This window comes from Mesoplodon bidens, assembly GCF_964165515.1.
Source record: "Mesoplodon bidens genome assembly, chromosome: 5".
NCBI lineage: Eukaryota > Metazoa > Chordata > Mammalia > Artiodactyla > Ziphiidae > Mesoplodon > Mesoplodon bidens.
The window spans coordinates 113,480,249-113,493,407 of record NC_138161.1 but is presented as its reverse complement, the minus strand read 5'-3'; the positions used below and the strand labels follow the sequence as shown (position 1 = coordinate 113,493,407).

The window sequence follows — 13,159 nt, the reverse complement described above, 5'->3', positions numbered from 1 at the left end:
GGAATAGCAATACTCATATCAGACAAAATAGACTTTAAAATAAAGACTGTTAGAAAAGAAGGACACTACATAATGATCAAGGGATCAATCCAAGAAGATAGAACAATTGTAAATAAATATGCACCCAACATAAGGGCACCTTAATATATAAGGTTTCATCCATAAAAGAAATTGATAGTAACACAATAATAGTGGGGGACTTTAACACCCCAGCTACATCAATGGACAGATCCTCCAGACAGAAAATCAATAAGGAAACACAGGCCTTAAATGACACATTAGACCAGATGAACTTAATTGATATTTATAGAACATTCCATCTGAAAGCAGCAGAATACACATTCTTCTCAAGCTCACAAGGAACATTCTCCAGGATAGATCACATCCTGGACCACAAAGCAAGCCTCAGTAAGTTTAAGAAAATTGAAATCATATCAAGCCTCTTCTCTGACCACAACATTATGAAATTAGAAATCAACTACAAGGGAAAAAAACCTAAAAAACACAAGACACGTGGAGGTTAAACAATACGTTACTGAACAACCAATGGATCACTGAAGAAATAAAAAAATACCTAGAGACAAATGAAATGAAAACACAACGATCCAAAACCTATGGAATGCAGCAAAAGCAGTACAATCTGTACAATCTATATTTATAGCAATACAATCTTACCTCAGGAAACAGAAATCTCAAACAACCTAACTTTATACCTAAAGCAACTAGAGAAAGAACAACAAACAAAACCAAAAGTTAGTAGAAGGAAAGAAATCATATAGATCAGAGCAGAAATAAATGAAATGGAGATGAAGAAAACAATAGAAAAGATCAATGAAACTAAAAGCTGGTTCTTTGAAAAGATAAATAAAATTGATAAACCTTTAGCCAGACTCATCAAGGAAAAAAAGGAGGTCTCAGATCAATAAAATTAGAAATGAAAAAGGAGAAGTTACAAAGGACACCACAGAAGTATGAAGGATCATAAGAGACTACTACAGGCAACTATATGTCAATAAAATGGACAATCTAGAAGAAATGGACAAATTCTTAGAAAGGTACAAGCACCCAAGAGTGAACCAGGAAGAAATAGAAAATATGAACAGACCAATCACAGGTACTGAAATTGAAACTGAGTAAAAAACTTACACCCAACAAAAGTCCATGACCAGATGGCTTCATAGTAGAATTCTATCAGATTTAGAGAAGAGTTATCACCTGTCCTTCTGCAACTCTTCAAAAAAACTGCAGAGGAAGGAACACTCCCAAGCTCATTCTATGAGGCCACCATCACCCTGATGCCAAAATCAGACAAAGATACCACAAAAAAAAAATTACAAGCCAATATCACTGATGATCATAGATGCAAACATCCTCAACAAAATACTAGCGAACCGAATCCAACAATACATTAAAAGGATCATACACCATGATCAAGTGGAATTTATTCCACTGGATGCAAGGATTTTTCAGTATCCACAAATCAATCAGTGTGATACACCACATCAACAAATTGAAGAATAAAAACCATATGATCATATCAATAGATGCAGAAAAAAACTTTTGACAAAATTCAACACCCGTTTATGATGAAGACTCTCTGGAACCTGGGCATAGAGGGAATCTACCTCAACATAATAAAGGCCATATATGACAAACCCACCGTGATAAAAAGCTGAAAGCATTTCCTCTAAGATCAAGAACAAGACAAGGATTTCTGCTCTCACCACTGTTATTCAACATAGTTTTGGAAGTCCTAGCCATGGCAATCAGAGAATGAATCTAGGAGCTGACTGAGACCCTCTCCTTTGGGACACTGATAGGTCTTGGCATACCCTCGGGTACTCGGAGCTATTACAAATATAATAGGCTGCTTTGACGATCAAAAGATTTGAGAGACAACCAGGAGCTAGGGTAGGGTTGAATGACAAGTTTCATCTCATACATGAGGCTACTCCTTTAAGACCAGCTGAGACAGTTGTTTCATGTAATGCATAGAAACCAACCCAGAGTCAAGCAAAATGAAGAGACAGAGGCATATGTTCCAAATGAAAGAACAAGATAAAAGCCTGAGGAAAAGACCTAAGTGAAATGGAGATAAATAATTTACCCAATAGAGTTCAAAGTAATGGTCATAAAGATGCTCCCAAACTCAACAACAGAGATGGAAAATATATGTATTAAATAGTCACAGAGCTGAGGAGTACAGTAACATAACTGAAAAATACACTAGAGGGGTTCAGACTAGATGAAGCAGACTAGATGAAGCAAAGAAAGGAACTTGAAGACAAGGCAGTGGAACTTACCCAATCAGGACAGCAAAACCAAAAAAGAATGAAAAAAGTGAAGATAGCTTAATGGACTTATTGGACACATCTATCAGACTGACATTCTCATTATAGGAGTCCCAAAAGAAGAGAGAGAAAGGAATAGAAAACTTGATGAAATAGTGGGTGAAAACTTCCCTACCCTAGGGAAGGAAACAGACATCCAGATGCAGAAAGTCCAGAGTGTTCCAAATGAGATGAACCCAAAGAGACCCTCATCAAGACACATTATAATTAAAACACCAAAAGCTAAATACAAGGAGAGAATCTTAAAAGCAGCAAAAGAAAAACAACTTGTTATGTACAAGGGAACCTCCATGAGACTATCAGCAGATTTTTCAGCAGAAACTTTCCAGGCCAGAAAGTAGTGGCATGATAATATACAGTGCTGAAGGGGGGAAAAAAAAAACTTGCAACAAAGAACTCTACCCAGCAGAGTTATTCAGAATTGAAGGAGAGAATTTTCCAGATTAGCAAATCTAAAGGAGTTCATCATCATTAAACCAGCCTTACAAGAAATGTTAAAGGACTTCTTTAAGCTGAAAAGAAAGGGTGCTAATTAGTAACAAGAAAACATAGGAAAGAATAAACTTCACTGAAAAAGGTAGTGGATCAACCACTTAAAAGGTTAAGAGACAAAAGTAGTGCAAATAATTATAACTACAATAATTAGTTAAAGGACATACAAGATAAAAAGATGTAAAATGTGACATCAAAAATATAAAACCCTGTGGAGGGAGTTAAAATGTAGAGCTTTAGAATGCAACCAAACTTAAGTTGTTATCAACTTAAAATAGACTGTTATGGATACAAGTTGTCATATGTAAGCCACATGGTAACCACAAAGCACAATCCTGTAGTAGACACACAGAAGATGAAGAGAAAGGAGTCTAAGCATACCACTAAAGAAAGTCATCATAGCACAATGGAAGAAAACAGAAGGAGGAAGAGAGACTCAATAGATGCAGAAAAAGCATTTGACAAAATTCAACATCCATTTATGATAAAGACTCTTAACAAAGTGGGTATAGAGAGAACTTACCTCAACCTAATCAGGACCACAGCTAACATCATGCTGAAAAAGCTGGTGGAAGCTTTTCCTCTGAGATCAGAAACAAACAACAATGCCCACTTTGCCACTTTTATTCACATTAGTGGTTGGAGAGCCTAGCCAGAGCAGTTAGTCAAGAAAAAGAAACAAAAAGCATCCAAATTGGAAAGGAAGTAGTAAAACTGTCACTATTTGTAGATGGCATATTATATATATGAAACCTTACAGATTCAAAAAAACTGTTAGAACTAATACACAAATTCAGTTAAGTTACAGGGTACAAAGTCTAAAATCTGTTGCATTTTAATACACTAACAAACAATCAGAAAGAGAAATTAAGAAAACAATCCCATTTACAATTGTAACAAAAAGAATAAAATACCTGCAAATAATTTTTTTTTTTTTTGCGGTACACGGGCCTCTCACTGTTGTGGCCTCTCCTGTTGCGGAGCACAGGCTCCGGATGCGCAGGCTTAGCGGCCATGGCTCACGGGCCCAGCCACTCCGCGGCATGTGGGATCTTCCTGGGCCAGGGCATGAACCCGTGTCCCCTGCATCGGCAGGCGGACTCTCAACCACTGCGCCACCAAGGAAGCCCACCTACAAATAAATTTAACCAAGGAGCTGAAAAACATGCACACTAAAAACTATAAGACAAAGACATTTATGAACAAAGTTGAAGACAAAGATAAATGGAAAGATATTTCATGCTCATATACTGGAAGAAATAATACTATAAAGATGTCCAGATTACTCAAAGCAATCTACAGATACAGTGCAATCCCTATTAACATTCCAATGGCACTTTTCACAGAAATAGAACAAAAAATCCTGAAATTTTTTGGAATCACAAAAGATGCCAAATAGCCAAAGTAGTCTGGAGAAAGAACAACAAAACTGGAGGCATTACACTCCCTAATTTCAAATTATATTACAAAACTATAGTAGTCAAAACAGTATGGTATTTGCATAAAAACAGACACATAGATCAACTGAACAGAATAGAGAGCCCCAAAATTAACCCACACATATATGGTCAGTTAATTTTTGACAAAAGAGCCAAGAATATACAATGGGGATAGGACAGTCTCTTCAATAAAATGGTGTTGGGAAAACTGGTTAGCCACATTCAAAAGAATGAAACTGGACCACTATCTTACACCATACACAAAAATTAATCCAAAATGGATTAAAGATGTGAATGTAAGATCTGAAACCATAAAATTACTAGAATAAAACATAGGTGGTAATCTGTTTGACATAGGTCTTGGCAATGATTTTTTTAAAATCTGATTCCAAAACAACAAAAGCAAAAATAAACAAGTGGGATTTCATCAAACTAAAAAGCTTCCACACAGCAAAGGAAACCATCAACAAGATAAAAAGGCAACTTACTGAATGATAGAAGATATTTGCAAATCATATGTCTGATAAGGGGTTAGTATCCAAATATGAAGAACTCATACAGCTCAATAACAATGACAACAAAAAATCAGATTAAAAAGTTGGCAAAGGATCTGAATAGACATTTTTCCAAAGAATATGTGCAAATGGCCAGCAAGCACATGAAAAGATGCTCAACATTGCTAATCATCAGGGAAATGCAAAACAAAACCACAATGACATACCACCTCCCACCTGTTAGAATGGCTATTATCAAAGCTTTTCCTGTATGATCAAACAAAACAAGGATGCCCACTATCAAAAGACAAGATATACAAGTGTTGGCGAGGATGTGGAGAAAAGGGAACCCTTGTGCACTGTTGGTGAGAATGTAAATTGGTGCAGCTCCTATGGAAAATAGTATGAAGTTTCCTCAAAACATTAAAAGTAGAACTGCCATCTGATCCAGCAATTTCACTTCTGGGTATTTATCCAAAGAAAATGAAAACACTAACTTGAAGATATATCTGCACCCCATGTTCGTTGCAGCTTTATTTATGATAGCCAAGATATGGAAACGACCTAAGTGCCCAATGATGGATGAGTGGATAGGGAAGATGTTGTGTATATATACAATGGACTATTACTCAGCTATCTAAAAAAAAAATGAAACCTTACCCTTTGTGACAATATGGATGGATGCCCTTGAGAGTATTACGCTAAGTGAAATAAGTCAGAGAAAGACAAATACTATATGATCGCACATATGTGTAACCTAAAATCAACAGAAAACAGATTGGGCGTTCCCAGAGTTGTGGGGTAGGGGTGGATGGAATGGGTGAAGGTAGTCAAAGGGTACAAACTTCCAGTTATAGAGTAAGTCCACAGGGATGTAATGTACAGTATGCCAACTTTGTTAATAAAACTATATAGCATATTTGAAAATCGCTGAAAGTTCTTAAAAGTTCTTAAGATCTTAAAAGTTCTCTCTTTTAAGTTCTTAAAAGTTCTCTCTTTTAAGTTCTTAAAAGATCTTAAAAGTTCTCATCACAAGAGAAAAAAGTTTTGTGACTGTAAGGTGACGGACGTTAACTAGACTTATTGTGATGATCAGTTTATAATGTATCCAAATCATGATGTACACCTGAAACTAATGTTACAAGTCAGTTACACCTCAATAAAAAAAATTTTTTTTAAAGAACAAAAAAGCCAGAATTAAGAATTAGGATTTGTATGTAATCTAAGCACTTGGTGGGGCTGAGGGGAAAGGCTGGCTCACACATGTGGTCAGGTTAGATGCCTTGCGAGGACTTTTCCAACAGCATGTCACACTGCTTCTGTGATATACGCTACAATTATCTTCAATTGTGAGGCAATTTTTATCGTATTTTATTTGCTACTGAAGCTTTTTTGGCAATATAGGAAATTTATTTCTTTGTTTTTTGATGCTGTTAAAGTATAAATGCTCTAAAATTAGACATTGAAAAGGAATTGGTTAGTATCTGTCCCCACTGTGGAGGTCTCTGGCCAATCCAAGGAGTCCCTTCACCTGCTTTTATTCACTTGCTCTGTAGAAGGGGCGTGGTGAACAAGAGCATATTTTTATTTAAAGCGGGTTAGATACTTTTCAGAAAAGTCATACGACAGGTTTTCTGATTTCCTGTATTAATTAAACAAACTTTTGTGGTTTTGTAGGTGATAATCTCGGCCAGCAATACAACAGCCCACAAGAAGTGATTGGCAAACGAGGTTCTGATATCATCATTGTGGGCCGGGGCATAACAACATCAGCTAATCGTCTGGAAGCAGCCGAGACATACAGAAAAGCTGCTTGGGAAGCTTATTTGAGTAGACTTGCTGTCTGAGTGTCTTGGATACATTTTTGTGAAGGCCTTGAAGATACATAGTCTCCTGAGATGCCACTGGCTTGAAATAATAAGCAGCCTTTAATACTGCTTGGATTCTTCCATGGGTCCTGTGTGGAATGACTTCTGGAGTTACCACAGCACACAGGAAATATTCGGTGACTTATAATCACTGCACTATCACTATAATCAGTTCATTTTCAAGCTGTGTTTTATTGAGACTGATGTTGGTTAAGCAATCACAGCCCTGTCCTGTTAGAATCTTCCACATTTGAGGAAGTCCCCCTTCTCTAGATCAGACTTTTTGATTCTTTGAATTGCCGTGAGACAGAAATTTTAGGTCATGAAGAGGCTAAAACCAGTACAGCATTTCTTGTGTCCTTTATTCTGTGTCTAATGTGGTACCCTAATAATATTTAAATATTAGCTGTTCTCCTCCTCTTCTGCTTAAAATAGTCCAGGTGTCCAAATGGTGCTGGCTCCCAGCACTGCCGTTGCTCACTCACCGGAGGGGGCCCGGTGGGAAACAGGAGATGACTGTAGCTGAGCCCCTGCAGCCAATATCAGGCTTTCATTTCAACATGGAGAGGGGCTCTGACTCAGTTCTTCCCCGGGGCGGCAGTTTAAACCTGTGCTGAACCCCAGTCACTGATTCCTTTTGCCTTATTTCTATTACAAATGGACCAGCTTCTCCTTCATTTATTTAAAAAGCAGCATCAAGAGGTCTAAGGTTTCATTCGGAGGTTTGCTTGAGGATCCTACATGATTGTCCCAAACGCCGTTGACAGAGAGGGCTGTCAGCCTTCACATTTAGAAATGAAGAGAAAGGAGCCCAGCAACAGAGCTGAAGTTTTTGGGTCTCCACTGTGGTGGGGCTGGACACTTCACACGTGTGGCAGTTAGGCAGCCTCTCACTCTGGTCCCCAGTGCACTTTCTCCTAGAAATTCTTCTCAGTTTCTGGACGATCCCTGTACTCCGATACTGATACAGATTTTCTCCATTTTTATATTTCTTTGGTCTGTTCAGGAAGCATCTTAGAGGGAGGGGAGTGAAGGGTGTGGGCTCAAGTGATCATTTTGAAATGGCCCGGCTGCACACTCAAGGCCCTGGGGTTCTAGAGGTGGGAGTTGCATTTGAAGGCTCTCAGTTCTGATTCCACCAGCACACTCCTGATCTGCCGTTCTCATCTCAATCATGCCTACAAGCAGTGGCAGGTGTCAGAGGACACTTGCCATTTCCTCAGGATGACAGCTGTTCCCATCTCTGACTGCCCCACTCTTCAGCTTTCGTGAGTCAGATAGAAGCCTGTTAGGTTAAGTCGGGTGCTTATCTTGGAGTCTACACTTAACAGCTTCTGCTCTGAAGTCCAGTTGAGCTTCGGGTCCCAGTGCCGAAGCTCCAGAGAAGTTCCCTTTGGGAAAGGCAAATTATCACGGAATAAGGCTGGAAGGAAATGGAAGAGGTGTGGCCTCGGGGCTACTCTGGAGGAGCTGAAAGTTAGGAAGAGGTGGAAATTTTTCTAATAAGAACTTACGGGAATTTCTTGGATATATTAAAAGTCCTGGGGCTTCCCTGGTGGCGCAGTGGTTGAGAGTCTGCCTGCCGATGCAGGGGACACGGGTTCGTGCCCCGGTCCGGGAAGATCCCACATGCCGTGGAGCGGCTAGGCCTGTGAGCCATGGCCGCTGAGCCTGCGCGTCCGGAGCCTGTGCTTCGCAATGGGAGAGGCCACAAAAGTGAGGCCCGCGTACCGCAAACAAACAAACAAAAAAGTCCTGGTGACCTCAAGGCCGAGAGACCTTTGCAGTAATGTGCTGAGGTCTCAAGTGCCCACTTAATGGACTCACTGGTTCTCACACTTCAGCATGCGTCAGAATCACCTGGAGTCTCATTAAATCAGACGTTGGCCCAGCTCCAGTGTCGATTCTGGGTAGTTCTAGGATAGGACATGAAAGTTTGCATTTCTAACAAGTTCTCAGGCAATGCTAATGCTGCTGGTACAGGGACCACACTTAGAGCATCACTACCCTGGTTAGTCACATTTTTCTTCTGCAATGAAATGGTCTTGGGGGTCTCTTCCTCCTGCTGAGAGCAGGAGAAAAGTCCTGCCATAAGCAGTTCTGTTACTGAAGCTCACTCAGGGCCCCTTCTGGGTAACTTGAAGGGAAATCAGAGGAGCATCAAAGAATCACCTGGGCCCCACCATCGGAGATTCTGTTTCAGCAGATTTGAGGCGAGGCCTGGAGACCTGCATTTCAACAGGTACTTCAGCTTATTTTGATGTTTCTTGAGAATAAGCCCAGCAAAGACAGTCTGGAGTCATAAAACATTGGAGCACAAATTGATTGAGACAAGTCGAAGAACTTGGCTGTCTAGGACCTATGAGGGGACTATTCCGCATAAAAGCATTTTAGAGGCATTTAATAGTTTAGCCCTTTCTCAGTCAAGAAATATTTACAGAGCATGAGCTCTGAGCTTACAGCACCGGCCCTAGTGAAGAAAATGGGAACAGTCTTCAGAGGGTGCCCAGAACAACATCTGTAAGACTAATGGGAGTGGAGAATATCAATACTGGCCTCTTCCAGTACTCTGGGTGTTTAGTAGAGCATCAGCCAGTCAATTTGTAGTGCCGCAGGAACCTAAGAAACCTGGTCCGCTCTCCTTACTTTAAAGCGACAGAAATATAGACCCTGAACAGTGAAGGGAACAAACAGCTCATGACCAGCTTGTGAGCAACAGAGGCCTGGGGCCTCAGGCCCAACTCATCCTCACTCATGGTGATGCGGACTGTCTACGGTCTCTGGAAGAGGGCACGGAGGGTGAGGGCGGCAGCCCGAGGACACGCAGCACTGAGCCAGCTCTCCTAGCACAGTGCTGCTGGGCCCACGTAGGCAAGGCCCAGAAGCACCGCCACAGGCTTTGCCAAGAGCTCCAAAGAAGAGAACAGATACGGGGTATCTCCTTTGAGATGGGTGGACACAAGGAGCAAGAGTGGGGAGGCTCAGACCAGGGCGCGTGCACTGTGTGTGTGTGCGTGCACACGCACGTGTGTACACATCAGAGGGCCAACTGGATGTTTCTGCCGCGAGAGGAGCTGAGGTTTCTGACAGCCCATCTTGGTCAGTGCAGTGCTGGCCCATAGATGCAGTCTGTGGCCTCCTACCAACCATGGGTTTGCTGCTACATGCCAGGGTGGGCAAAAGAAAGAAAATACCTGAGGAAATCCAGCAACCAGGAGAGGAAAGCAAAGAAAACCACCTGCAACAGGTGTTAGCTCCAAGAGAGCAGGGATTTCACCTTGTGTTCAGTGCAGTATCTCTGCACCTGGAACGGGCCCAGCAAATGTTTCTGAATAAATGCAAGCATAGGTGCCTTCTGGTGAAGGAACTGCCACTGGAAGCAGACCCGCTTCAGAATAGCAAAAACAAGATGACAATTTGTGTGTGTTGTGGGGAGGGGGGACTAAAATGAAAATTTTCATTTTGAATGTGAAAATGTGATGGAAACATTTCAAGATGGTATGATTATATTGAGAACTACATCTGTGGGCAGGAAGATCAAGTGGAAGAAATACCAAAATTCAAAACAAAGGGACAAAGAAATGGAAATAACAGAGTAGATGAGAGGCTTACAGAACAGATTCCTGAATATAAAGAGGAAAAGACAACGGGAGGACAGGAAATACTTACAGAAGTAACTGAGGAAGTTTTCCCCAGTTTGAAAAAATACTTGAGTCTGCAGAAGCAAAGGGCCCAGTGAGTTCTAGGCAGGTGTTGTGGACAAAGGCATACACCTGGGCACATCCTGTCAAAATTACTGAACTTCAAAGATGGGACATTTTACAAACATCTAGAGGAATAAAATACTTGGAAAGTGAAAGGAATCCAACTAGCAGCAGACTGTCATCTGTAACAGTGGAAGCTTGGAGACAGGTAGTGACATCCACAGGCCCTGAGAAAGGCCTGTCACAACCAGGAATCCTGAGCCCAGCCATGTGATCCCGTCGGGCTGTAGAAGCCTGGTTGTGAGTGTTCATGGTGCACCTCAGTGCTCTGACTCGTATCGACACCAGTGAGTGAGAGGCACTGAGCATGTGCCTCTGAAAAGGCTCCTTGAGGGAGGCCGGGAGTGCACAGGCAGAGCGGGGGTATCTGGCCAGTAAAAACGGGACCTGTCAGTCGCTGAAGCAGTGACTATATCCCAGAATCTGAGGAAACTGATTTTGGAAGGTCCTTAGAGATCATCTAATCTGATCGCCCCATTTCACAGATGAAATTGAGTCCCATTGGGAAATGATTCACGCAAGGTTACAGAAGAGCCAATTACAGGCAGAGTAAGGACTAGAATCCCTGTCGTTACCCTCAAATTTGGTATTTCTGTTATTACACTTTTTACCCCGTTTCTGTGAGGTAGATACATTCAACTTTGTCCCCCTTTCTATCAACACGCAGATACATACTATACATATAATATTCTTTCACCATTTAATCAAGTATTTATTGAACACAGGGAGTGAGCCTGACATACATCGTCCCAGTCATTACAGAACTTAGTTTCCAAACTAAACTTTCAAAAGGACTTCCATACCGTCCTAAGGGACAGCAGCCAGCCTTTCCTTCCCCATCAGTCACAACCTCATTGCTACCAGGACTCAATGAAGTACCAAAACAAGTGGAAATTCTGTTAACGTCCCCATCCTTCCTTCCTCCCTGAATCCATACACTTTGCCTTACGACTCAGCAGTTCCTCCCGTTTGAGGTGGAGAGTATTTCCACAACCCACTGATGTTGGACTCAGCTGTGTAGGTTTCTCTGGCCAATGGAATGTGGGGGGAGGGGTCAGGGTCCCAGTTCCGAGCCTAGACCTGTGTTTCTGCCACCACGAGAAGAGCATGCCCTGATTAGCCCACACGTCCCAGGAGAATAAGAGCGGGGCAGAACCCACACCAGCCTTCCGCAGCCTGAGGCCCGGGGGCCCCGCCTGGCCCGCGAGCCTATGAGCATGGCAATCAGTGCTCATCCCTGGACGCCATGGGATTCGGGGTGGGGGTTGTGCAGCAGTAGCTAACTAATAGTTACAGTGTGCTGCGGCGCCCCACGTCTAGCCCTGGTCACCGGGAGGACAAACGCTTGACTCCACCAAGACTGCCTTCCCCGCCTTCACCTGCGGCTGCTTTCAGAGATCTCTCCAAAAGAAACAGCCACTTGGCTCTTGTGGGAATACTGTGCTTCAGTAGGGAGCCCACTGTCAGCCAGTAGGTAACCATGGACTCTGCAGTTTGCTTCCTCCACCCCTTAGCAGATGGACGTGACACGTGTCATCAGCGCCCCTGGCTGACTGGGCAAGGGCTAAGAGGACCAGTGGGGCAGGGATACCAAAACATGTTTTTTGGAGGAATCTGGTATTTTTTTAAAAAGGGGGGATGGGAATCAGGACTCCTTAGGGGTCTTTACTTTATAGTTAATGCTGTCTTTATTAAATGCTGTTTTATTTTGGATTACAGGACATAGGATGCTATATCTTTTTTTAGATCCTAGGACCTTTAAAGTTTGTAATCTGGCTTTGAATGAATTATCAAGTGATTTTTTTTTTTTTCCTCTTCCATCTGTTTTCTCCATAGCCCTTCCAAGCCCACACCTGGCCTTTGTGCCTCAGGAAAGGGATGCCACAATGGAAATACAAAGAGAAACAATTAGAATATTTTTTAACTTTTAAAGTTCAAGGTCTTGGCATTAAGGACTGGTTTGGAAGAACGTTTGCCTCTCTCCTTCCCACCAAGGGAGCAGGGGAGGAGTGTTCCTCTGGCCTGGGGAGAGGAACAGAAGGTGGAGGGGTGGACACAGTCAGATCCTGGGGTGGGCTGTGATACGGAATCCCCACCCCAGGCAGGGAGGGAGGGAGGAAAAAAGAGGCACAGACAGCAGAGGAGCTCTGGGCCTCGCTTTTCTAGGAGGAGCCCAGGAGAGCAGTGATGCCAGAAAACCCACCCCAGCGCGGAGCGTGGCAGTGGACTTGGAGGCCACGTGTGGCTAAGGCAGAGCCTGAGGCAGCCTGAGCTTCTGTGGCTCCATATAACATGAGGGAGAAGCCGCACTTCCCTGAAAAGGGCATGGGAGTTAGCTGAGAAACAGATCTGGTGGGCCTGAAGGCTCTCCCCGCCACCATGTAGGGACATTTCAGCAGAAAGTGGCCCTGATGAGGACAGTGACGTCTGAGCAGGTGCCGTGTGCACAGGCAACTCTGGGGGCCTGCCTCCAATGTCATGCTGCTGCACTTAGCCTGCAGCATGGGGCACAGGGGACCCTGAAACGACTGTGATTAACAAGACACTGTCCCTCTTTACCTAGTAACTTGGTTTTCTGTCATCACTTGAGTAGAGATGGTGATGTTAAAAAATAAAAATGTTTTTTGCACACCTGAATGATGGCCTGGAGAGTCTTATTCGCCTCATAGAATTTGCTCAGGGAAAAACAGCCTCATCAGTCTCCGATCTCCTTCCCCAGCTTATGCTTTTGTCTTCCGCCCTCACCCCTGC

General features: G+C 42.7%; 1 protein-coding gene across 2 annotated transcripts in view; it reads left to right on the top strand.

Annotated features, from left to right (window-relative positions):
* UMPS (uridine monophosphate synthetase) overlaps window positions 1-13,105 on the top strand; it is a 49,643-nt gene extending 36,538 nt beyond the window's left edge. The window contains exon 6 of one of the 2 annotated variants that reach the window (XM_081236096.1): window positions 6,454-13,105. In XM_081236096.1, the coding sequence (XP_081092222.1) occupies window positions 6,454-6,623 (170 nt within the window). In that variant the 3' untranslated portion in view covers window positions 6,624-13,105. The remainder of the gene's footprint in view (window positions 1-6,453) is intronic. The other variant, XM_081236095.1, reaches the window with a different exon arrangement.
* The last annotated feature ends 54 nt before the right edge of the window (window positions 13,106-13,159 follow it).